The sequence below is a fragment of the Colletotrichum orchidophilum genome (genome assembly GCF_001831195.1).
Source record: "Colletotrichum orchidophilum strain IMI 309357 chromosome Unknown Scaffold_42.1, whole genome shotgun sequence".
NCBI classification, from domain to species: Eukaryota; Fungi; Ascomycota; class Sordariomycetes; order Glomerellales; family Glomerellaceae; genus Colletotrichum; species Colletotrichum orchidophilum.
In genome coordinates, this window is record NW_019172998.1 from 42,903 (window position 1) to 65,097 (window position 22,195).

Here is a 22,195-nt window from a genome sequence, read left to right on the forward strand (position 1 = left end):
GCGCTTCGAAATTAACGGTATCCCCGTCAGTCGTTGCGTAAAAGGCTATATCTGGACAGGACTTGCTACTGGGTACGCGAACTTGACAACTGCAAGACATGTCGCACGACTTTTTTCCTTTGTTTTGTCTGTCCCACAGACTCTTAACGACGATCAGACTAGCAATGGGATAGGTGAAAAAAAATGGGAGAGCCTCGCGGTGGCAGCAGATTTGTCCGATGGAAAAGCGGTACATATCTCCACCACGCGGTCTCTGTTTTTCGTTCAAACTACACGTACATATTCGTGAAAGTGTTCAATGTGCATGTGCATGACCATGATTCTACTGCAACCAAAGCCTAACCCCTCGCTTGGCGTTTGGATGCCATGTCAGGTACTCTTTGGTAGCACGTGAAGCTTTTGCTCAGCGTGTCTTGATGCTGAGAGTGTGGTAAAATTATGCGGCCTAGCAACGCTACTGAGCTGTTATTAAACGTGAAATTTGCCGACTCAATAATAGTCTTCAGCACCTTGAGGCGTTGGTGCGAGGATGACATAGAGATTCTGGGGCTCGTATGTAACGAATTGCCAGGTTCCGCCTGCCTTGCAGAGGTGCTTCCCTAGAAATGGGCAAGGTCGCGCACTGTCCAAAACTTCACCAATCCGGTGACGACTCTACCTGGGTCAACTTTTCGACAAAATACGACCAACATACCAGCCAGAATACCATGGCCCCAGAGAGGGAGCTTCATAAGTTCCCAAAAGGAGAACGCTGTGAATTTTGCGGCTCTCGCAAGTGGTATCTCGAAAATGGCTTGAGATACTGCGCCAAGGAAGGCCACCAACTTCAAGTTTGTCCAAGCCGCGTTCTGCACTTCCTATGATCAGCCGCATCTCACACTTTACCTCAGGGCTATGTTGAATTTGACCTCGGTGATGAAGACTTTGGCCAGAAAGGTCGGGTGGCTCGGAAGGAGAAACAGACCAAGGAGCGAATCAGACGAGTGCTCTCCGGTCAACAAGCACGAGATCTGTATCTTGAGTGTCTGCAACTTATTCTCAGAGAGCAGGTAATGTGGCTGGTTACCGCAAAGGGGCACAAACCAGAACTAGAGACGGTCGTCCGCGATCTTTGGGATCTCCGCACCTGCGGAGCTGCGACAGCCACTCAAGACGACTCGGCCTCGGAAGGAGAGCCCTCGCTATTCAGCTCGCAACTCGACCTTGGTCAGGATGAGCACCACCAGTCTCGGAACAGACGAGCACAGAGCTGGACCGCAGAGAATGGGAGCGAATGGCCGGCACCCCGGGTGATCGACACCTTGGGCCTCTGCTTCCTCGGGTGCATGCTGCTAAGGATACCCACGCGCATTGGCGATCTGTGCAATTGGGCGAGAGGGGGAAGCATCCCCTACAAAGAAGCTGTTGGTACAACGTTCAACCATTTTCGGATATTCTCTGACCAGTCACAGTATCGCCAGTTGCCTCAGGAGATGCGTGATAGGCTGCCAACTTGGTACACAATACCACTCAAATCAGCAAACCGGGCCGCGTTCGGCAATGGGGAACTGCACGCTTCAGTCATGAATTTGGCCTTGTCGTATCATCTCAATCACAGCATTATCTTTCCCCCGCTTAACGATGTCCTGATGACATTGCAGTACGTCCGAGAATTGGGCTTGCCTGGTGAGTCCTACAGCTTGGTCAAAAGATGGCCTAGACTGATAACTCCCAGTTGAGACGGTAGCAATCGCGCGCCGCGTACCGCCAATCACCAATCTGAACTTCAGTTTTCCACTAGAGAGGACCCGAGTCCGTCTCATAAACCAGCCAGAAGTTCTCCTCGTCACCATCCTTGTCCTTGCCACCATGCACTGTTTCCCGTTCGAGGACAGCATGCCAGCTCCCCAAGACGAGAACAACTTTATCGTGCCTAAGCTCGACTGGAAAGAGTGGAAAAGGATAATGAAACCGGCCTTGGCTGCAGATGAAGCTACGTCTACCGTTAACTACACAGATATCACGGCGTCCGAAATTACATCGATGGGCCCGAAAGAGCTAGACGAGTACTTTGCACATCTATCACTGCTTACTGAAGCGCAAAGTAAGTCGTGATCTGATCCAGTCAGCTGAATCTGGTGACTGACAACGACTTAGCCGAAGAGACGCTACTCGCGAGATACTTCCCTGTAGATGAGCAAGTTTACAGGCAGACAGTGTCCGAGACAACAGGAGATGAGATGATCGTCAGGCTGCGCGCTATTCAAAAACAGGCTGCGTCGTTCGCCGACCCGGATGAACAAGACAGTCAAGGGGAGGAAAGCTTGCGAATAAGTCGATATCACTCGTATAAATCTGAGGAAGATCTACCTCCAATAGGCAGAGACTTCTTCCAACTCGCGGCGCGGCTGGCAGGGCTGTCCGTTCCTATGCTGATGCGAGCCGTAAACATGCTCGAGGGCCACATTGTGACCTGGCAAAAGGAGCAACGCAGGGCAGCCAGCGAAAGACGCGAGCGATCGCGGTCTTTTGTGAACATGGAGTCGGATACTGAGCAGCCAGCAACGTACACTGATTAATGCGCGGTGTGCAGGTAGGCGACCACGGTTTATGGCGTGTCCATCTGCAGAGTCCGGGGTTAGTGAACATGTAAGCGTTCTCAGCACATTAACAAGTGCGTGTGCCATGAATTGGAATTATCAGCGTTGAGATACCCCCAAAATAGAAGTCTTCACCCGGTGCGAGATCTAATTGTGTGTCTCTTCATTGCTTTACTTAGTATTACGGAATATATTGGACCGCAGTCCCTATCCATCAGTGGACGCCTCAACCCAGGGCAACGAAATGCGAGGTAGCAGAACATCTGAATTGAGAACTTCGACCGTGAAGTCATCGCAACCCAACGATGATGGGTGACACTGGGCAGACCCATAATTCCCACAGGGTGCCCTTTCCAGCCTGTCCACTTCAGCACCTACTTCTTGCGCTCGGACCAAGTCTCTACCCGCGTGCCCTAATTAGGGCTTGTCGGTTGCTCGCGCCGCAACCTCAACACTCATTCTCAAGCCCGCCCCACCAATTATTTGCCGCGATCACCAGAACTTTCTCGGTAACAACAGCCAGTTCACGAACGTCGGCAAGAGTAAGTGATGAGAGCCTCCTGGTCGGCGAGACAGCGTAGTGCTGCGCGCCGCTGCTTTGGTCGTTGATTATAGCGATGCTAACTATATTTTGCGTGTAGTGCAGATGTGAGCCAACCCCGAACATCCTTCCGCCCGAACCCGCGCTCAGCAAATTCTCTACCCATGCGACGACGAAGTCCGAAGACACCGAGTTACTGACGATGATGGTTACAGTTTCGTGAAGACCCTGACGGGTAAGACCATTACCCTTGAGGTCGAGTCCTCGGACACGATCGACAATGTCAAGTCCAAGATCCAGGACAAGGAGGGCATTCCCCCGGACCAACAGCGCTTGATCTTCGCTGGCAAGCAGCTTGAGGACGGCCGCACCCTCTCCGATTACAACATCCAGAAGGTTAGTCTACCTGCGCTGGGCACCTACATAGAGGGAGAGAAGGGCATATGGGTCGTTGAGGATAATGAAGAAGACGTGGCGGAAGAGATATGGAAGCTGACACGCCGAGCAGGAGTCCACCCTCCACCTGGTCCTCCGCCTCCGTGGTGGAATCATCGAGCCCTCGCTCAAGGCCCTTGCCTCCAAGTTCAACTGCGACAAGATGATCTGCCGCAAGTGCTACGTAAGTGGCCTTTCTCTCATTCCCCGCCTACCGAGGTCGGCCGCGCGACCGACCCAAGCAAACCTAACACAAAACCATACAGGCTCGTCTTCCCCCCCGTGCGACCAACTGCCGCAAGCGCAAGTGCGGTCACACCAACCAGCTCCGCCCCAAGAAGAAGCTCAAATAGACGATTTATCACGGTTGCGGCGTCACGGGTTCTGGCATTCTGGAGAGGATGGCAGGGATACGAATTTTCCTGGGCTTTGTGGTAGCATTACTTTCCATCGGCAAGCAGTTCGTCGAATAAAAACTGAATTGGTCGCCCTCCTACCTCAAACTGTCCAAGGAAACACAACCCGGACTACCCCGTCATGTCTGTCGTACATCTCGCATGATGTTTGGAGGCTGAGAGAAGATCGTTTGGCGAAAGAGAGCGCGCCTAGGCGTCCTGAGTGCAGCATGGAGATGCTAACGAGCATGAGAGACGTACTATGATGGATGCAGGATGGCGACTGACCTGCCTCACAATGCTCCATTGACTACAGTGGAAAATCAGCACAGTAACGAAATACAGAGCCTCAGACCCATATGCTGTTCAGTTTGGTGGTGCACGTCATACATGTGAACATCGTGATTGCGATCTCATCAGATGGCATCAAAATAATCTACCGCACTGGAATTCTTCTGAGGCGCATACGGACACTGGTTTGTGCTGCATAAAATTGTGACGTCCACTTGTCCGGCATTAGTGCAATACTGTTATGGCTCTGACAGGGGGGGCATGCGTTAGTGGAGATTTATTTACCAGGGAGCTTGCAGGGCCAAACTGCATATGTGGGATTACGACACCTTGTCCAAAGCTCCAGGTACACTAAACACGTACCGGCCGCATCAACTTACCTGGCTTCCCGATTACCAACGACGACCACCCAGCAGGCCAGAGCTGCATTCCGACGGGTAGTAAAGGCAGATAGTCAAGGGCAACTTTATCTACGCTTCGATAACTAATCATGTCACGGTCTGGGTCAGGATACGACGCCGTCGTGGATGTCGACGACGAGGTGAGAGCTCCCTTCCCCTAGGTTTCCTTCGCGAACTCCCAAAACTAAACGCAGTTCCTTCGCAGGGCGACCTCGGTCACACCGACCTCCAAGACGATCTCGAATTTCACAGCTCCAACTTCCAGGACACGACGCCGGGGACTCGCAAGGCGCCCGCATCGGGCCTCCCGCCACCCGCGACAGCGTCGTCGGGGTCCTCGAAGCGTTTCCTCTGGAGCATCAACTTCTACGCTCAGTACTTTGACGTTGATACCTCCGCCGTTCTCTCTCGCTGCTGGGCTGCGCTCTACCCGCGCGCCAATTTCCTCGACGTTCTGGAGGGAAACCCCGACCTTTACGGCCCTTTCTGGATCGCCACGACAGTGGTCCTGATCCTCTTCCTCGGCGGTACCATCAGCCAGTACCTCGCGAGCACAGGGTCAGGCCCGTTTGCCTACGACTTCAAGCTTCTGAGTGGTAGGACTCTTGATTATTAACCAATATCTGCGATGATCGCTGACATAGTCGTTCCCACAGGCGCCGCCGGTTTGATCTACGGCTACACGCTCTTCGTCCCCGTCGCTCTCTATCTCGCCCTGCGCTACTTCGGCTCAGAGTCCGCCAACCTCCTCGAACAGTGGGCCCTCTACGGCTACGCCAACCTCATCTGGATACCCGTAGCCCTCATCAGCTGGTCTCCCATCAACATACTCAACTGGGTCTTTGTCGCCGTCGGCTGCGGTCTCTCCGTCGCCTTCCTCCTCCGCAATCTGTACCCCGTCCTCAGCGCCACCGATCACCAGACGAGCAAGATCCTCCTTGTTGTCGTCGTCGCCCTCCACCTCGGCCTTTCGCTCGCCATCAAGATCCTCTTCTTCGCCCACGGTAGCCCCGTTGCGAGCAAGGACCCGGCGGCACCGCCCGCTGCGCCCGCTAGCCCCCCTGCCGAGGGAGCGCCTCCCACCTTTTGATTTACTGTTTCGCTATATCACCACTCGAGGCCCTCGGAGGGTTTTCATAGAAGAACGTGCTGCGAAAAGGAGCTCATACTTGAATTTGTCTACTTTGGAACCGGAAATGCTGTGCCATCCGCCCGGAGCGTAGGGTTTCATGAACCATTACTGTACAACGAATATCATGATCAAAGTCGCTGTCTATCTTTCCCGTGCCGTCCCGTGCCATGCCGCATCCGCCTCAAAAGCTGTATATATCCCTTTGTATAGCTGCCATCCGCCATCATCCCGCATGGTCAAACTTTTTACTCCTGCCAAGGACTCTTGCCACCCCTCTCGACCTCCCCACCCCTCTCAACCTCACCGCCCTTCTTAGCCCAGTCCAAGAAGCTGCCAGGGTACTCCCCGACTTTGGTCCAACCGGCTTCCATTGCCAGCGTCGCCAGTGCCCGGCTCCGCACGCCGGCCTTGCAGTAAAACACCAGCTCCGTGTCCTTTCCGGGGCGCGGGTATCCGTACCGGTCCTCGAACTCATCGTCGGTGATGAAGAAGCTCTCGGGCGTCGTGGCGACGGGAATGTTGATTGCCGTCGGGATGCGGCCCGTCTCTACGAGTTCCTCTGGCTCGCGGGCGTCTGGACCGGTGCCAAAAACCAAACATCAGCAAAAACTTATGTTTATAAGGAATTACTCGAGTGGATGTTCAAGGCACAAGAAATGTGTAGATAGACGTACCGACGATGACGACGTTTCCGGGGTTCTTTGCCAACTCCGACATCTGCTCAAAGTTCCAGAGCTTGCTCCCGTTCCCCGCAATCTTATGGTAGTCGTTCCCCACCCTCACCGAGGAGAAGAACCGTACCGCGGCAGCCGTCTTCCGGGTTGTCGTCGCTGCCGTGGCAGTACCCAAGCGGACGTTGGAAGCGGCCGTTGTATTCGCCGTATCCCGAGTCAAGGATCTCCCTAGCCTAGAGGTCGACGTCGCTGCCACGACAAAGCACCGTCTCGTGGCCGCGGTCGGGACGGAGGGGGGGGTGGCGGCACCCAGGCGGGTGCTCGCGCGGAGAGCGTTGGCGCATGCCCTTGTTGTAGAGGCCATTTCTGCTTTCCTTTGCCTCTTCGGGACAATAAATAAGATTAGCTGATTCACTGGATTGTCTGCACAGTCGAAGCGAATGAAGGTGTCGGTGACGGGAGTGGCTCACACGCTTTGTGGGTGGTTGGGCGGGAGCTGGACGGGAGCTTTAATCTGATTGAGATGGATCGACGGGTGGAAGCTTCAGCGGATTTCGGCCACAGGACGGCGGGGCGGGCCAGGGACCTGCATTGATGACATGGAGTGCTGACAGTGTCCTCTGGCCCCTGGAGCTCTGCCGGTCTCCACTGATGCCACCTACTCGGGTTTCACGCTGCTGAGCTGCTCGATTGGGTGTGAAATCGCTCGGAACAGCTGTGATTACATCCAATGGCATTCATTACCACCCCGTTATACTTCGCTGATCTCAAGATGGAGTTCTTTGACATGTTCTCCATCTGAATAGAAAGGAAGATTGGACACGTACCTTTACTTACAATGGCCTGCATAAGGTACCCACGTCCTCTGTGGCCCTCAGACGCCTCTCGCATCAACACATGTCGCAATCAATTGCATGGGATTTCTGTTGGACGGATTCACCATCTCTACTGAGGTACGTCTTATTCTCAGCATCACGTAGCTTCACCATGGAATTGAATACTTTACCATTGGCTATAAACTAAGTCTATCGTCTCCCAGCATCATTCAGATCGACCGTTTACCCAATATCCTCGTCACGGGATCAGAATCCCCAGACAACCTAAGTCCGCGGTATCGCCCGCTTTTTTAGGACCATTCTCCTGAAAATTATGTACACATAAATATTTATTACAAGTTTTAGTCTAGTGGTCTGGCGTTAACCAGTCTCGACTCGAGATTTACGAGCCTCCCGTTCCGATCCGACAGGCGACTTAAGTGGCGTCTGACATATGCAAAGGCGCGCTAGCGGCCATCTTGCAGCACCAGCCGGCCCCAGTTTATTCATTGGGCGAAATCACTGCCAGCCCATAACCTATGAAAAGAGGTATAAGAGATTCTATGCCGTGCGCTCCTTGAATGTAAGAGGGCAGTCGTCCTGCGTCTGTCAGTATTCTATTCCTCACTTTCTTTTCGCGGCACAACTTCAAACATACCATAGGGAAGATGGTAGCAAACACCTTGATCTCCTCAGACTTGGGCGTGGGGTGGTGCACCCAGTCCAACATGACGGAGGCTTTGCCAATCATCAGGGCCAAGTTCAGCTGAGCGTAGGTCTGGCCGATACAGTAGTGGGGGCCGGTTCCGAAGACGAGGAAGTTCTTGGCGCCCTTCTCCTCTGCATCGCCGGTGTAGTAGCGCTCGGGGTCGAACTCGTCGGGGCGGTCGTAAACCTCAGGGTCACGGAGCGCAGGGTAGACGGTAGGGATAACCATTGCGCCTGATCCAAGTCAGCAATCACTCAAACAACTAAACGGCAATATAACGCTTACCCTTGGGAACAGTATACTCGGGGGTGATGGGGAAAGGCTTCTTAACGACGTAGGGCACCATGAGAACGGGAGGGCGGTAGCGAAGCAACTCGCGGACGACGGCACGGGTGTAGGTCAGGGACTCAAGCTGGTCCATGTCCAACTCGGCATGGCGGTTACCGTTGCGAACCTTGATGTTCTCTTCGCGGACGCGGTCGAGAATATCGGGGCGCTGAGCCATGGTCTGGAAGAGCCAAGTGGCAGCACTGCTGGTGGCATCCTGGGAAGCGAAGAGGAAGGTGAAAACGGTCTGGGCGATCTCATAATCGGAGAACTCGCGAAGAAGAGGGTGGGGCTTCTCGAGACCCTCAGTCGAGCCAGCGGCCTCCGCCTCGCGCCACTTCTTCGACTCGAGGATGGACTTGACCCAGGCGTCCATGATGCAGGTCACCTCACCTCCGGCAGCCATACGAACCTTGCTCTTGGCAGAGCACTTGGCAAATTCACTAATGACCATATCAGATGCCTTCTTTCCGTACCAGGGCTTGGTGAAGGGCAAGATGACGGGGAAGTTGACAAGCTCAAGAGCCTCGGTTATGAGAAAGTAGTCGGTGGAAATCTTGCGAACGGCCTCGTCGGAGATGTAGTAGCCGACAAAAGTGCGACACGAAACAGCGGTCATGACGTCGCGGAAAGCAGGCATGAAGGGACGGGCCTCGCCGCCGGCGTCCTGTGTGATCTGGAGGAACTCCTGGAAGTACTGCTTGTATACTGCCTCCTGGCCGGGCAGGTAAGAGGCCAAGGCCTGGCGGGTGAAGAGGCCGTTGAGACCCTTGCGGAAATCGACATGCGGCTTGCCGTCGAGGAACACCCAGTTCGTGGGGCCGAGAAGCTTGTGGGCAACATCAACAACACAAGGCTTGACATAGCCAGGCGAGTTGAAGACTTTGCGGGCCATGTCACGGGTTGAGGCAATGACAACGAACCTGCGAATGTCAGACACCATGTCACTTAGAGGTATATACACGGGAGGTCACTCACTTGTGGAAGACGGAAACACAGCTAAGAGGGCCGCTTGCCCACTTGGCCTTGTACTCGGAGAATTTGGGGTTCACAGACTCCAAAAAGGGGCCAATGAAGGGCATCTTGAAGGTAGGTCCGGCAATGGAGCCCTTGGAAGTGATGTAGCTGACTATGGAGTGTCAGATTTACTCCATCTCCGAGGCCACTCCTACACGCATCACTTACCTTGGTCATATGCGACGGCGAGGGCCAGCAGCGTGAAGAGAATCGTCACAATGCTGGCGTTGGCCACTTTCTCGATCACATAGTCGACGTGAGGGGGGATGTTGACATTGCCAAGCTTGGCATTGGCCAACACCGAAGTGAAGGTCGTCGCATTGGAATCCATCGTGCTCGGCTCGAATATCGAAATCGGGATGCGTGGGTTCGGAGGGTAGGCCGGCCGGCTAGAGAAAAAAAGACACCAGGGCGCGAAAGGGTCGAAAGGGTCGGTCGACGGCTCAGGCGCAACACGCAGCAACAAATAGGTTGGCGCTTGTTGAGGTCCTGGGGAAAAGGAGGCAGCGATGGGAAAGCCGCGCGAGGTAGAGAACTTTGGCAACACTCTCGGTGGAGGTTGATTGGCAGCGCTGCGTGTGAGATGGGGGAGGGAAGGACATGTTCGAATGATTAAAGAAGGGGGATAGATTGCCAGGCAGGGACGGGGACGGGGGCCATGGGAAGAGGTGGATACCTGGATGAAGTTGTTCGTTCTGGTAGGCTAGATGAAGGTCGGCGAGGCAAGTCCCACTGTCCCAATCACTGCAAGACGGGTCACTGGGATGTACCTGTACCTCTCCTGCCCTCCCTGCCACCACATGGATGCGCGAACGGGGGTCTACATGGTTGACAACCCCACCGCAGTGTTTTAACAGACAGCGGGCAGAGCGGTTTCCGCACGCCAATTACGACCGGGAGCGCAGAGAACGCGATCAAGACACGATGGATTTGTGGGTTGTCTCCGTTAGGACCTAATTATGTGGGCTACTCAAATTCTGAATTTTCTTCCTGATCAATACCACCCTTTGCCGGGCCATGAGACGGAAATGCCATCCCGTGTTCAGGGACCATCGGACGGCGAGGCGAGCCGGAAGTCTCTTCTCGCCCTGCCTGTCCGTCCTCCGCCCACCTCAGTTCCTTAGTTCAGCTCATCTGCCTAGGAACTCACTTCAACCCAGAGAAGGTCATTGAGTTTGATTCTAGTCGTTGGGCAGCTTTTTCATCCTTACCAGGCTTTCCTTACCAGGCTTTCCAACATAGCTCTCAGCGCAGAGTAAAAAGGAGGGGCGGGGCGGTTATCACAGTCTCAGTTCAGTACATGAGACTGTCGCATTGTGCTCGGATGGCCGGTAAATGAAGTGTCCGTCCGCCGTCCGCTTATCATTCAACATTAAACGAGATGACAATTTAGTTCCTTCTGGCTCTGTCCTGAACAGAATCTGCTGGCTGCTTTGGCGCGTAGATGATAGTGCAATCAGATGGGCTAGTGTGAAAATTTGTTGGGTCCAACTACCTACCAACCTTACCAGCAACCAAGGTAAAAACCTAGTTACCTAGTCTTTGCTTCGTTTCGTTTAGGCGGAATGAGGGCCGCATCTCTGCATTGCGTGATTGCCCTCCACCAGGCAAGCAGGGCAGCTCGCCTCCGAACATTCACACGCACATAATAATCGTTTGACACGCGAGAAACCGCCCATCGAGTCCCCGGGTTCGTTCGTGACCCTGAATCTAGCACACCAAGCAGTGATGCGACATTGAAGCTTTCATGGGCCAATCTTTCTATTGCTCCTATCCACGTATTCATACCCAAACCGCTGGCACTCATCCTGGGTGAGGTGAGGAACCGCGGGGTTATTCAATGATTCGGCGGTTCGTCGCTTTTTTTGCCTTCCTTCTTTCTCAATTATCTCTTCGATACGGAAACATTGTCTTGTGTGATGCACACCGAGCGCTGCTCAGTCAAGTTGAGAAAGCCATGTCCAATTAGCTCGAGTCCCATTGTCAACCATGTGTCCCCTAACCCACCGCCCGAGCAAACCAACGCCGGCAACGCAGCCATTGCACCAGGCAAAAGTACCAGCTACAAGCATCTACTTTCCGCCCGCCACGGAATTGTGGCGCCTGTCGGTGACTTGACTTGACCACCCTCGACTCAATATGCCAATACACACTCTGTGGACTACTTACCCGGCGAAGCAGTTAGTTATATTTCATAATGTATACACAACTCGTCCCAAGAGAATTTTTTTTCCGCTCACCAACATGGATTGTAATTTCTCTTCCGGAGCAAAGAGTTGTGCAAAAGCGACCCGTCTGACAGCGGCGGGAGCTCATCGATTGGCCAATCCATCAGGAACGGCAGCTACCCCTGACCTGTGCGATCTGGCGGCCCGGCCAATCAAACCGTCTGATCTGTTTTCGGCGTCCGTCTCCTACTGCGTTACGGGTCACGTGGTAATACGAATACGAGAACCCGCAATCCCGCCGATAAGAAGCTGCTCCGATTGAGGCATGGCGGGGAACCTAAGCACGTGGTACCTTAAGGTAATGCCATGAGCAGCCACTGCCTTCCCGTTTGCTGCAGCGTCTAAAGCGTTGCTCTAGACCACTTGACAGAACGTCATGACGCCCCTTTTTCCCAACTTGAGGCTCTGATTAAGGTTTGTGGAGCGCCTGTCGTCTGACTGACACAGACCACATTTCCACCGAGACGGGACTAGAGTTTTTCAGGCTTGTTTGGCTAGTCGAACTCGAAGCTACTTGATTGTCATCATTTTTTGGTGAATCTATCTTCTCTGTCTTTGGGTACCTTACTTCGGCTAGTTTTCCTCGTACAGTCATCATCTTATTGCCAGTTACAGTCCGAGAGAGTCCGGTCTTGCTAGGTAGCTGTACAAGGCCCACGGCCTTTCTCAATTCAAACACGAAGCTGTGGGTTCTCTGTAATCACATCTAAGGGTTTCAGACCTTCAATTTGTCCCAATATCCGTGTCAACTTTCGAGTCTTGAACGGCTAGGGAAACGTCATACTGAGTATTACATCATCTCATTCGTCGCGTCTACAGTCCTTGGGACAGTTCAAACATGATACAATTTCTCTACGAATGCCAAAGTCGGGAGTCTAGGATTGTTCGCCATAGTCTTCCCTCGTAAGCCACCTGCATCATATAGATTGCGATTCTGAGGCAATCACGATATGGCTCTGCTGGGTAATTGAGAACGGATTCTCAACTCTGCCGGGCAGTCCTGACTAATACCAGTGCGCAGTCTAGCAAGACCAGAAAAGGCTCCCAGCAGTTTATCAAGTCGAACCAGAAGAGAATCGAGGGTGGGAGCGTATGTTAGGCGGCGTTACCATGGACCGTGGCAGCGCGACAATGCTTCGGTGTAAGTGAAGTCTCATACGGAGCGGCCGACGATGGTATTGCCGAGCCGGGCGCGATGACGTTGTATCTGAAGAAGTGAGTACTGTGACGGGTAAGACGGGGCAAGTGAAATCGACAGACATGCAAACGAAGTAAGACTCAAGCGGACAGGGTTTAATGAAATATACAACTGACGAACCCGAGGCATCGAACCCATCAACGAACTGCGCGTCGCATTGTGTACAGCTACGCCGCAACTACCCAGCCACGGCCAGCCATGGGGCCCCGTCAGGGATCCGACGACGGCAGACTACAACACTGACAGCGACATTGCGTGGTCGCCTGCGAAGAAGTAGGTTAGGAGTTCTATCAAATTTAAGCTTGTTTTAGCTGAAGAGAACATAGTTTCCCGGCCCGATGCCGAAAGTTTTCGAATTGAGTCTGGGTCTTTGGACGATCAACGCCCGTTCAATCCTCGCCGGGCTGTCATCTGATCTTTTCCCCTATGGTCACGGGCTAGGAACCGCATGCAAGGCGGTGACAGCCGGAATGCCCCATCATCCATTGGATCGCCGTGGCAGTGAACATTTCCAATTGCAATGATCAAAGGCTGATGAAACTCATGACCCGTCGGCGTTCCGAAGAGGACGCCGACGGAGAAAAGGCGTGCCTTACCAATAGGCGAGTCGGCACCGGCGAGCTTTCGTCACCGGCCCCACTGGGCCTGACGACACCATCTGGAGGGGACAAGTGTAGGTAGATCCGTTGAATTTAGGTGCCGAAATGCAAGGCAGTGGGGTAGTGACTCGAAGTGAGCCAGCTCTGATACCCATGAGCGGCATGCAGATTGCTACGGCGACCCAAGGTCGTGTAAGAGAAAATACGAAGGCCGGACAAAATTTGCAGTGCAAAGCAAGGTCTGCAGTGAACTGTCCATAGTAAAAAAAGAAAGAAGAAAAAAAAGGAGGGAATTCTTCCACCGCAGATGTGGCCAGGCATCGCGAGGACTACCATAGCTACCCCGGCCGCCAAGCACATCTTCCGCCGACTTCATGACGCCGCCCATGGCATTTGTGATGAACCAGCCACAAGCTTTCGCAACGCACACTGATACAATTCGTTGTCATGGACGTGCCGCTGGAGCCTGAGAAGTAGTTGCGCAATTTCAGGCCGAATAGCCTGGAGCTCTGAGCTTCTCGTCAGGCTGGCATGCCTGTCAGCAGCCATGTGCCAGCTCTGAACTATTTGAGATTTGGTGAGGGACGGGTACCAGTCTCCATCAAACCCTATCCGTAAGCATACGCAATGCATCATACGGCGCATCTTCATCCCGGGGCGCTTACCTTACCCCCGCCCTCCCCCTGTGGTCCCCAACATGATCTTCTCCAGGGGACCTGCACACCTGCCCGGTATTACTACTGCTTACATGAATGGTGAGTACACAGATACGCACCTCCGGCATCACATAGCAGCAAAAAACCGCATCTGTGACTCTGTGAGGCTGCCATGCCTGCGCGAGGCGCATGAGGCGCAAGCCGTGCGTAATGACTCACGCGGTTTCTGACTCTCTTACCGGACAACGTCTATTGGTTCCTGTACTGCATTTCCGTCCCTATACTCGTTCAACCCCTGTCCGCGAATGCCGCCCGGTATGGTTGTCGTAGGCTTATCCGCTATTTGGACCGCATCACTCCCTACCTCCGGCCGGCAGCTTGCGTGCGACGCGGGTGAACCACGCGTGACTTTACCCTGCGCTTTCCTGCTCCACACCTCCGAGTAGCAAAGGCAATGATCCACGACTACCGATGACGGGTCAAGACGCGCAGCCAGGGGTTCTGGTGCCCGGGTTTCCAAAGCCACCTCATTGGATCCATATCCACCTCCCAAACTCGAGGTGGGTGGAAGTAATGTAAGCACCGTACTCTAGAGACTCGAGTTCCAAACGCAAGGATCGACTTGGTATAAGTAGAGGCTTCCATCTTGTCCTCAGGTTTGTGTTTCGAATCATCCTCATCATCAAGCAGACCAACTAGACAAACAGACCAATACCATTCCCTAATATCAAGATATCTTTGGCCATTCAAGCTTTCAAGGCCATCACCTGAACAATTGCCATCATTAAAACCTCAACCCATACCAGCACCAGTACCAAACACCACGGCAGCCATGTCCGGAATGCACTCCACCTTCTCCAGCTCCATCACCGGGGACAGCCGTCACAGCTACACCCTTCTCTCCGCGTTACAACAGGGCAACAAAGCCTCCAGCAACAGCTCCCCCCGCCCGCAAGCCTCCTCACCCTACCAAAAGGATGCCGACGCCGCCTCAGTCTCGAGCTTTGGCAGCTCTATTTCGCTCCTCAAGAGCAAAATGAGCAAGAACTCCAGTTCATCGACATCATCATCCAAGAAGTCTCCGAACCTAATCGCCCGGCAACGGGCCGCTGAGGACGCGAATACTCAGATTATGATTTCACAGGCTGCATACTGGCCGTCATCTGTCCGTCGCAACTTGTAAAGAGCCATGCCGGCAACAACAAGACCCTTCAAATGTTCGAATATGATAAAGCCCACGTGAAAGGCGGCGGTAAAGAAATTGCCATGTTTCGAGGGATGCCGCCACCATGTTTGTATGATGGTTCTTACGGGAGTTATAGGAATAATCTTTTTGTTTATTAGACGGCCGTGATGAAAACACGGTCGTTCGGATGGAGTTTGTCTGGTTCAATATGCCCCTTGCGTTGTTCGAGGTGTTGAAAGTAAGAAAACGCTGACACATTAGCGCTTCGTTTTCTTTGTATTTAGAGTGAGGGTGGAAGCAATGAATCTCGGGGGTCTGGATCAGAATGAATGGATTTCACTTATGTAACCAAGGGTATCTAGCCTATCAGTAAGGCAACCTTTTATACTCTCATCGGTCGAGAATTTCTCCTTCGCCGGTTACCATTGAAAGTTTTATTGAATCAAAAGCTCTCGTTGAGAATGTCCTCGTTCATCTTGACCATTGTAGGACTGTACTCTGAGCTCTCCGGCTCGGCGCCTGCTGTCAGTAGAATATCGTCGACAATACGCTTGCTTGCCTCGCGAGCTGGTACTTTTGGTAAGCAAGCGGATCAGCTACTGAAGTAACAGATGGCCACTCACCAGGTGTCTGAAGTAGTTTCGAAGGGGGAAGCGCAAACTGGATCGTTTTAGGCGGACTCATACCGCCATACAGCGCATGGCCCTCATCACTGTCGCTCTCCCAGTCAATCTCGTATTTCTGCTTTTCGAAATTGGCACCTAGATCTGTAGTTGTATCGTCATCGTAGTTGCCCTTGGTAGCAAACACGTCCTTGGTCTTCCTCGCCCCACCTGGCGTTTGCACGCTCACGCCCGGAGTGCGCGGTCCCGCAGATGCAGTCGCGGCAGCAAGACGCTGCCGGGCATTGCTCTTGACCGGAGACATAAAAGCCTCACTACGTAGCTTTGGGACGGCCATGACTGGTGACGACATGGGCGAGTCCTGCTGCCATGCAGGCAAGCTTTCCTTCTCCTTGTTCCTGTCGTCACGCTTCAGTGGGGAGACGCGGTAGGCAGGGCCCTTGTGCGGCGTGGCCTGAATGCGGAACGTTTTGTCGAGCATGCGGTGCATTAGCGGGTCCTTGTGGCTCTGTTGCTGCGGCGGCGGCGCGAACGAGGAGCGCGGTGTCATAGACATGTCCGGCAGACGGGCCGTATGCTGCGCGAACAGAACCGTCGAGTCTTCCTCGAAACCCAGGTCTTCGTTCTCGTCGTCTTCCTCGTGTGGCGCAGGTGGTTCGCCTTTCAGCTCGCGCTTGAGCGCCTCGTAGGGGGATTCGAGGTTCGAGAACTGCGGCTTCATCGTCTTGGTTTTGGGCGGCTGAGGCGTGCTGCCCGTAAGGTCATTGTCGTTGAGAACAGAATCGTCTGCGCGGAATGTGGAGTCGGCGGCCGAGACTACGGTCATGTCTTCGGCGCCTTCAGGGCGTTGTTGGGGTGTGCGGGTGTAGTCAATGGTAGTTTCTTCTTGAACGGTCGACTCCTCGGTTGCGCCAGTTTGATCGTCCTCATTGTTGGCCTGTTCTTCATAGCCAGAGAGGGAAACGTTGGCTGAGGCCTCGAAGAATTGCTTCCAGAACTGCAGATTCGCTATGTGTCAGTAATGCAGGGCTGCCAATGTAGCAGGAGGGCACCCGATGAAGTGCAACGCACCTTGGAAGCATCCCAAACATTTCGCGAGTGCTCGCCGTATTGCTCTACAATGGGCAGAATATTCGTGGTGACGATGCGGTGTGCCTTGCTGAAATTGTGGTCGATTTCTTGAATACAGGTCAGCCGATGGAACATCGATCGAGCAAGTCTCCTTTCATGCGAAGTATTTACCTTGCAGCGTCAGTGTGATGGACTGCTCCAACTTCTCCAACTCTTCCGTGAGAGTCAGATGCCGTGCTGAGGGGCCAGGGCGAGCCATGGTGTCAGTGTTTCCGGCGATTGTTGAGCTTGTCGGTAATATAAAACAGATTTGATTTGTTTTGTTCAAGTGCACGTTTCGTCCAAAGGAGGGAAGTAAATCAACAAACGCGGGCAGGTGGGACACGCGATGCGGGGCATTGCCAGGTAAGGTAGCTTACCTTACCTTACCTAGGAGGGGGCCCGGGCATCCCTATGACGGGGCACCCCGTTCTCTACTGTCCCGGATCGGCGCTGTCTGCCATCACAACCCTCTGCCACCAGAACTCAGGTTAGTAGTCTCCTCATTAAGGGAAAACTATGTAGTCGAAAGACAGTGGCTGATTATTGGTCACACGCCTGGGGTATCTTATCTGCTCATCAATAATCCCAACCGTCCCTCATTAAACGATCATGGCTTGGAGTAATAGCCAGACATATCCAGCTTCAGAACCAGCTGAGAAATAGGATTTTCCTCTAGCGCGTCAACTCTTCCCGAACTCGCCTTCTCTCCAACTATATCCTTCTTGATTCCGTAATCTCCCTTCTCACTCAGGCCCTTGCAAACCGCCAGGAAAACCTCGACATTCCGCCTGAACGTCTTATAGAGGCCCTTCGCAGTGGCGGCATCCTGGCCACGAGATTTTCGCCCACCGGCTTGGAGTCTCGAGTACTGGGCAAACTTCAACAAGATGCGGAAAATTTCGTCGAGAAGCTTGAGCACTGGCTGTTGCCGCTTGCGCAGAAGTAGTGCTAGCATAATTCGATCGAGCACTTGAGAATGGTGTTCCCGTAAGCGGTCAGGGTTGAGTACCGAGCCAGAGAGCGTATTGTGGTCCTCAGTTTTGAGATCGATCTCAACTTGGCTTAGCAATTGTTCGAACCCCTGCCACGGCATTTCGATGCCAGTATCGAAGATGTAGGAACTGAGGCTGGAAACAAAGTGACGAGCCTCGAAGCAGAAGCGGATAGATATGTCTTCGACATCTTGCCAGCCCGACTCCCGGGCCGTGACCTCACGGAAAATACGGTTGACAGTATATTGCATCCGCAGTACTCGGAGCAGCAGTTTGAAGATTCGATCATACTGCACCAGAATTACGGGTGAGATGATAGCTCCCAGGGCTGCTGGTGGCTTGTAGGACAGCCGGAGAAAGTCCAGGGCCTCCAATCCGCTGGGATCCATGCATTTGTCGATTTCCTCGTTTGATAGACCCCGGACTCCAAAACTGAGATCCCCAGGAAGCTCACTCTTTTCGCCATCCCGAGGCTTCAGGCCTTCGTCAAGAGGTCCCTCATAGCTTTCCGTCAAGACTCCCATCAGTGCTAAGCGTAATTCGGAGCTGGCGGGCGGCCAAGTGTCCCTGCCACTTAACCGTAGTCCCATGACTCCTCCTTGGTGGGCAACGCCAGATTGTCTCTCTGCTGTCTCGAGATCTGGGTCGAATAATGCATGGGAGAGACGGCTGCAGAAAAATCCATTGCCCAACAAGTGAAACTCTTTTTGCAGCTTCAGATGCTCCCGCAAGTTGTGGGATGTGAAGAGCAATTTGAGACTTTCCCTGCCCACGACTCTACACTGCGCAGATATGATGGATCCGAATGAGAGGATCGGAAGTAATGACCAATGCGGTGTAAACTCGGTTCCGGCACTTGCAATCTCGGTTGTGATATCAGACAAGTGCTCCCTGATGATGATACCCAACAGGTCTTCTGACGTCGAATCGGTAATTGGCTTTGAAAAGTCCTGGATAGATGCGACCAGCTTACTTTGCAGCTGCTCCTCATCCAGGCCAAATAGCTGTAGTTGATACGTCCTTGAACTTGCTATCGGCCCAGCTGGCGCCTCGACCTCGGCAGATGCTTGCAAAGAAAATGTCTTGACGGCTTCACCAACTGCACGTTCATAAGATCGTATTCTCCTCTCCAACTGCACGATCGAGTTCCAGTCAAACAGCCACTCAACAGTGGGAGGCCCACTTGAAGAGATAACGCTGTCTTGCGCCAAAGGATGTTCAGGGTGAGTTGACCTTATAAAACGAAGGTTTCGTCCAACCTCGAATAGAGAGTTGACAACGTCTTCTGGAATAAAGCTGGGTATTCGCTTCGCATCAAGGCGGAAGTCGACCACGGCAACCTCGTCACCGAAGTCGTCAATATAGGTCTCGGATTCCACCTTGATGAAGCCTTTCTGTCTTCCTACTTCGTGCTTGCTTAGAGGCACGCCAAGTTCACGCCGTGTGCCGATCCACTCTTCGACAAGCTCAATCCAGGGTTTTGATACTCGCCGGAGGACTTCTCGCATCATGTCTCTGAGATGGGTCTCAGCGTACTCGGCAGACTGAGCCTGCTGGAACACGATGACGAACACATCTTCGTCCAGATGACCTCGCCGGATCTTTGACACCAATGACTCGAACTGACGCAAGATAGTGTAAATATTCGCGACGAGCGATTGAACTTGAAGAATTGACCGCGGGTGTCGGCGATGCAAGGCGACACTGCTCTGAATCACCAACAGGGCCTTGTCCACAGCGCTCGCCAGAGCAACGCGGCATGGAGTCGGGTTCTTCAAATATGTACCGTCGACAAACTTGCGGAGCTGGCGGTATGTGTTTCCGCACTTTAGGCATGAACGCTGAACTTCCTGAACAGCTTTGCCTGAATATGCCGGTATCCTGATTTGAGGCAAGGCTGGCTTGAAAGTTTCTTGCTCATCTTGCCAGGAGAAAAATACCGACTCTCTTCCAAGAGCCAAAGCCAGTAGCGCGTTGCAATATGTCTCGGCCTCCACCACCGCGAAGCCAATGCTTCCAATGCGCAGAGGATCCTCTTTGAGCCCAATCAGGGCATCAAACGCTCCGGGCCCAGCTTCCGTTATGAACAGGGGCTTCGCCGAGAGATTGCTGAGAGACTCGAAGCCCTCCCACGTCTTGTATTCTGGTATTTTCTGCGCAGGTTTGTCAAATTCCAGCCAGAAGTCGCCCGTTTCCTCCTCTTCCCTTGCCGGAGGTTCTTCGAAAGTGAAATCAGGTGTTTCGGCCGTGTTCGGCTCCTCCTGCTGCAGGGCAGGGTCTATAGCAGGGAGAGTGAACAGTTCGCTAGGTTGAGGTTCGGGCAGATTGAAACGAGACGAGGACTCCTCATCTAGAAACACCATGCGTCAGTAAAGCGAACCATAGGTTCTGAGTCTGAGGGGTTGCACCTCTGAGGTCGAGAGCAAAGAAGCCACTGTCGGCCAAGGGCAGTTCATTCTCAAGCCATTTGGACGGCTCCCGGAAGTCTGGAATTGCAAAGACGTTCGAAATGTCATCTTCGTCTACCATGATTGCGCCAACGGTGGTGTTGCGATGTTAAACATTCGCGTAGGCGGATATGGGGCGCAAAGTCTGCTTTCAGTGACACCGCATCTTTGGGGGTTCAGATAGTATATGACGTTTCTTCTATATCAACGGGCCCCGCGACGCGACTGGCGCGTCTCACTTTCAGGCACAAGCTACCTCCCCGCAGAAGCGGCTGTAGAACCTAAAGGTACCTACCCTGCTACGTGGGAGAGCAAACTAGTGGGACCAATAGAGCTCCCAATGCCTCAACCCGCTAGAGCTCTCAGACGCAGAAGCTTCTTTTTCCAACAACGATTGTCATAGCCTTTGGACGACAGCCCTACCACCTCCATATCATCACCAAGCATCTCATCTCCACGCGACACAATCCAGGAAAAGGAATCTCTCTGGAGATGCGCCACTGGCCCTCGCTGCCATGCCTCCCAAAAAGAAGGTGCGTGGCAGCGTCTCTGCTGTCGCAACGCCGACGCCAGCTCGCGACGAAGATGCCATGGATGTCGATACCCCAGCTGCCGATACTCCTGTAGCGAGCGCCCCTCCAGTGAAGCCTTCTGCAGATGAATGGCCAAATAATCTTTGGACCGACGATCAGCTTTCATCACTCTACAAAGGAGTCATCCGGTGGAAACCAGCGGGTCGGTCTGCCGTTTCTATGCTTCTATTCCCATGTTCCAACGAGCTCCATTGGATCTAACAGTCACATTGTAGGCATGCACAAACATTTCAGAATGATTGCTATCAGCGAGCACTTGCGGAACCACGGCATTGACCCCGACTTCTACACCCACACACGTATCCCCCACATCTGGACCAAGCTACGTACCTTATATGACCTTAAAACGATCGACCAGCGAGAAGACTTCTACGACGCCCAAGAGGATGACAATTACGACGATCGTTTCAAGGAGTTTTCTCTCCCCTACGATGAATTCGACGAGATGATGATGGAGCGTCGCCTAGCCGATCCCAGCGAACCTCCAACCTCACCACCAGAGTTCGAGCTCACACCACCTCCGCCGTCCCCGGGTGGTAGCAATGCTGGCGGGAACACCAGGCGGAGGAAACGCGCTTCCACAATTACCAAGACTCGCGCTAGCACCGTTGAGGATACGGAAGATGCTGGCACAGAAACTGCGTCGCCGCCGCCAAAATCGGCGCGGGTGGCCAGGAGTCAAAAGAGGGCTGCTGGGAAGGCCAAGGCTGAGAAAGCTGAGAAGGTCGAGGAGGCTGAAAAGCCGAAAAGGAAGCCAGTAAGGGCAGAGAAACCCAAGAAGGGTGGTAAAGCTGGCAAGGCTGAAAAGGCCGACTCGACGAACTCAGAAGATAACGACGATGACGAGAACTCGGACGAGGATGAGGACGACTCGGATTCTAATGATGAAGAGCAAGATGGTCACAAAGAGGAAGAAGACGGCGAAGATGGAGATGAAGTGGACGAAGAAGAGGAAGGCGATGGCAGCGGTTCCGATGAAAGTGGAGACTCCGGCGGCTCTGGAGATTCTGATGAGGGAGACGAGGAGGAAAACCACGAAGAGGAAGAGGAAAGCGCCGAGGACAGCGGGACACCGGTGTCGCGGTCAACGAGAGGGGCTGCTCGAGGTCGCGGCAGAGGCAGGGGCCGAGGCAGAGGACGGGGCCGGGGACGTTAGCAAGAGTCAAATTCGACTCGACCTGGGACAGCAAGCAATCTGGCGGCTGTCCATAAAGATCTTTGTGGATAACGATACCCGTCGCGAA

At 53.5% G+C, this 22,195-nt stretch overlaps 9 protein-coding genes across 9 annotated transcripts; 5 read left to right on the plus strand and 4 right to left on the minus strand.

Moving 5' to 3' along the window:
- Positions 1-707: 707 nt before the first annotated feature.
- Positions 708-2,558, plus strand: CORC01_05859 (forms a complex with the other RRN protein RRN6 and RRN11; the record flags this gene model as incomplete). Its single annotated transcript, XM_022617501.1, has 4 exons — positions 708-830; positions 891-1,665; positions 1,715-2,083; positions 2,137-2,558. 4 exons carry the CDS (start codon positions 708-710, stop codon positions 2,556-2,558), a joined length of 1,689 nt encoding a protein of 562 aa, XP_022475919.1.
- A 2,173-nt stretch (positions 2,559-4,731) lies between these two features.
- CORC01_05860 (Yip1 domain-containing protein) lies at positions 4,732-5,732 on the plus strand (the record flags this gene model as incomplete). The annotated part of the gene is made up of 3 exons (XM_022617502.1): positions 4,732-4,782; positions 4,848-5,238; positions 5,299-5,732. 3 exons carry the CDS (start codon positions 4,732-4,734, stop codon positions 5,730-5,732), a joined length of 876 nt encoding a protein of 291 aa, XP_022475920.1.
- Positions 5,733-6,019: 287 nt separating this feature from the next.
- CORC01_05861 (rhodanese-like domain-containing protein) lies at positions 6,020-6,812 on the minus strand (the record flags this gene model as incomplete). The annotated part of the gene is made up of 2 exons (XM_022617503.1): positions 6,020-6,348; positions 6,449-6,812. The coding sequence occupies 2 exons, from the start codon at positions 6,810-6,812 to the stop codon at positions 6,020-6,022; spliced, it is 693 nt and encodes a 230-aa protein (XP_022475921.1).
- A 1,012-nt stretch (positions 6,813-7,824) lies between these two features.
- On the minus strand, positions 7,825-9,647 carry CORC01_05862 (cytochrome P450; the record flags this gene model as incomplete). The annotated part of the gene is made up of 5 exons (XM_022617504.1): positions 7,825-7,863; positions 7,922-8,205; positions 8,258-9,222; positions 9,278-9,428; positions 9,485-9,647. 5 exons carry the CDS (start codon positions 9,645-9,647, stop codon positions 7,825-7,827), a joined length of 1,602 nt encoding a protein of 533 aa, XP_022475922.1.
- Positions 9,648-12,636: 2,989 nt separating this feature from the next.
- On the plus strand, positions 12,637-13,818 carry CORC01_05863 (uncharacterized protein; the record flags this gene model as incomplete). The annotated part of the gene is made up of 4 exons (XM_022617505.1): positions 12,637-12,685; positions 12,910-13,015; positions 13,273-13,419; positions 13,749-13,818. 4 exons carry the CDS (start codon positions 12,637-12,639, stop codon positions 13,816-13,818), a joined length of 372 nt encoding a protein of 123 aa, XP_022475923.1.
- Positions 13,819-14,829: 1,011 nt separating this feature from the next.
- CORC01_05864 (uncharacterized protein) lies at positions 14,830-15,180 on the plus strand (the record flags this gene model as incomplete). Its single annotated transcript, XM_022617506.1, has 1 exon — positions 14,830-15,180. The coding sequence occupies one exon, from the start codon at positions 14,830-14,832 to the stop codon at positions 15,178-15,180; it is 351 nt and encodes a 116-aa protein (XP_022475924.1).
- Positions 15,181-15,625: 445 nt separating this feature from the next.
- On the minus strand, positions 15,626-17,136 carry CORC01_05865 (DASH complex subunit Ask1; the record flags this gene model as incomplete). Its single annotated transcript, XM_022617507.1, has 4 exons — positions 15,626-15,750; positions 15,807-16,803; positions 16,878-16,984; positions 17,049-17,136. 4 exons carry the CDS (start codon positions 17,134-17,136, stop codon positions 15,626-15,628), a joined length of 1,317 nt encoding a protein of 438 aa, XP_022475925.1.
- Positions 17,137-17,526: 390 nt separating this feature from the next.
- On the minus strand, positions 17,527-20,440 carry CORC01_05866 (Spc97/Spc98 family protein; the record flags this gene model as incomplete). Its single annotated transcript, XM_022617508.1, has 2 exons — positions 17,527-20,261; positions 20,320-20,440. The coding sequence occupies 2 exons, from the start codon at positions 20,438-20,440 to the stop codon at positions 17,527-17,529; spliced, it is 2,856 nt and encodes a 951-aa protein (XP_022475926.1).
- Positions 20,441-20,873: 433 nt separating this feature from the next.
- On the plus strand, positions 20,874-22,107 carry CORC01_05867 (CT20 family protein; the record flags this gene model as incomplete). The annotated part of the gene is made up of 2 exons (XM_022617509.1): positions 20,874-21,093; positions 21,167-22,107. 2 exons carry the CDS (start codon positions 20,874-20,876, stop codon positions 22,105-22,107), a joined length of 1,161 nt encoding a protein of 386 aa, XP_022475927.1.
- Between the last annotated feature and the right edge of the window lie 88 nt (positions 22,108-22,195).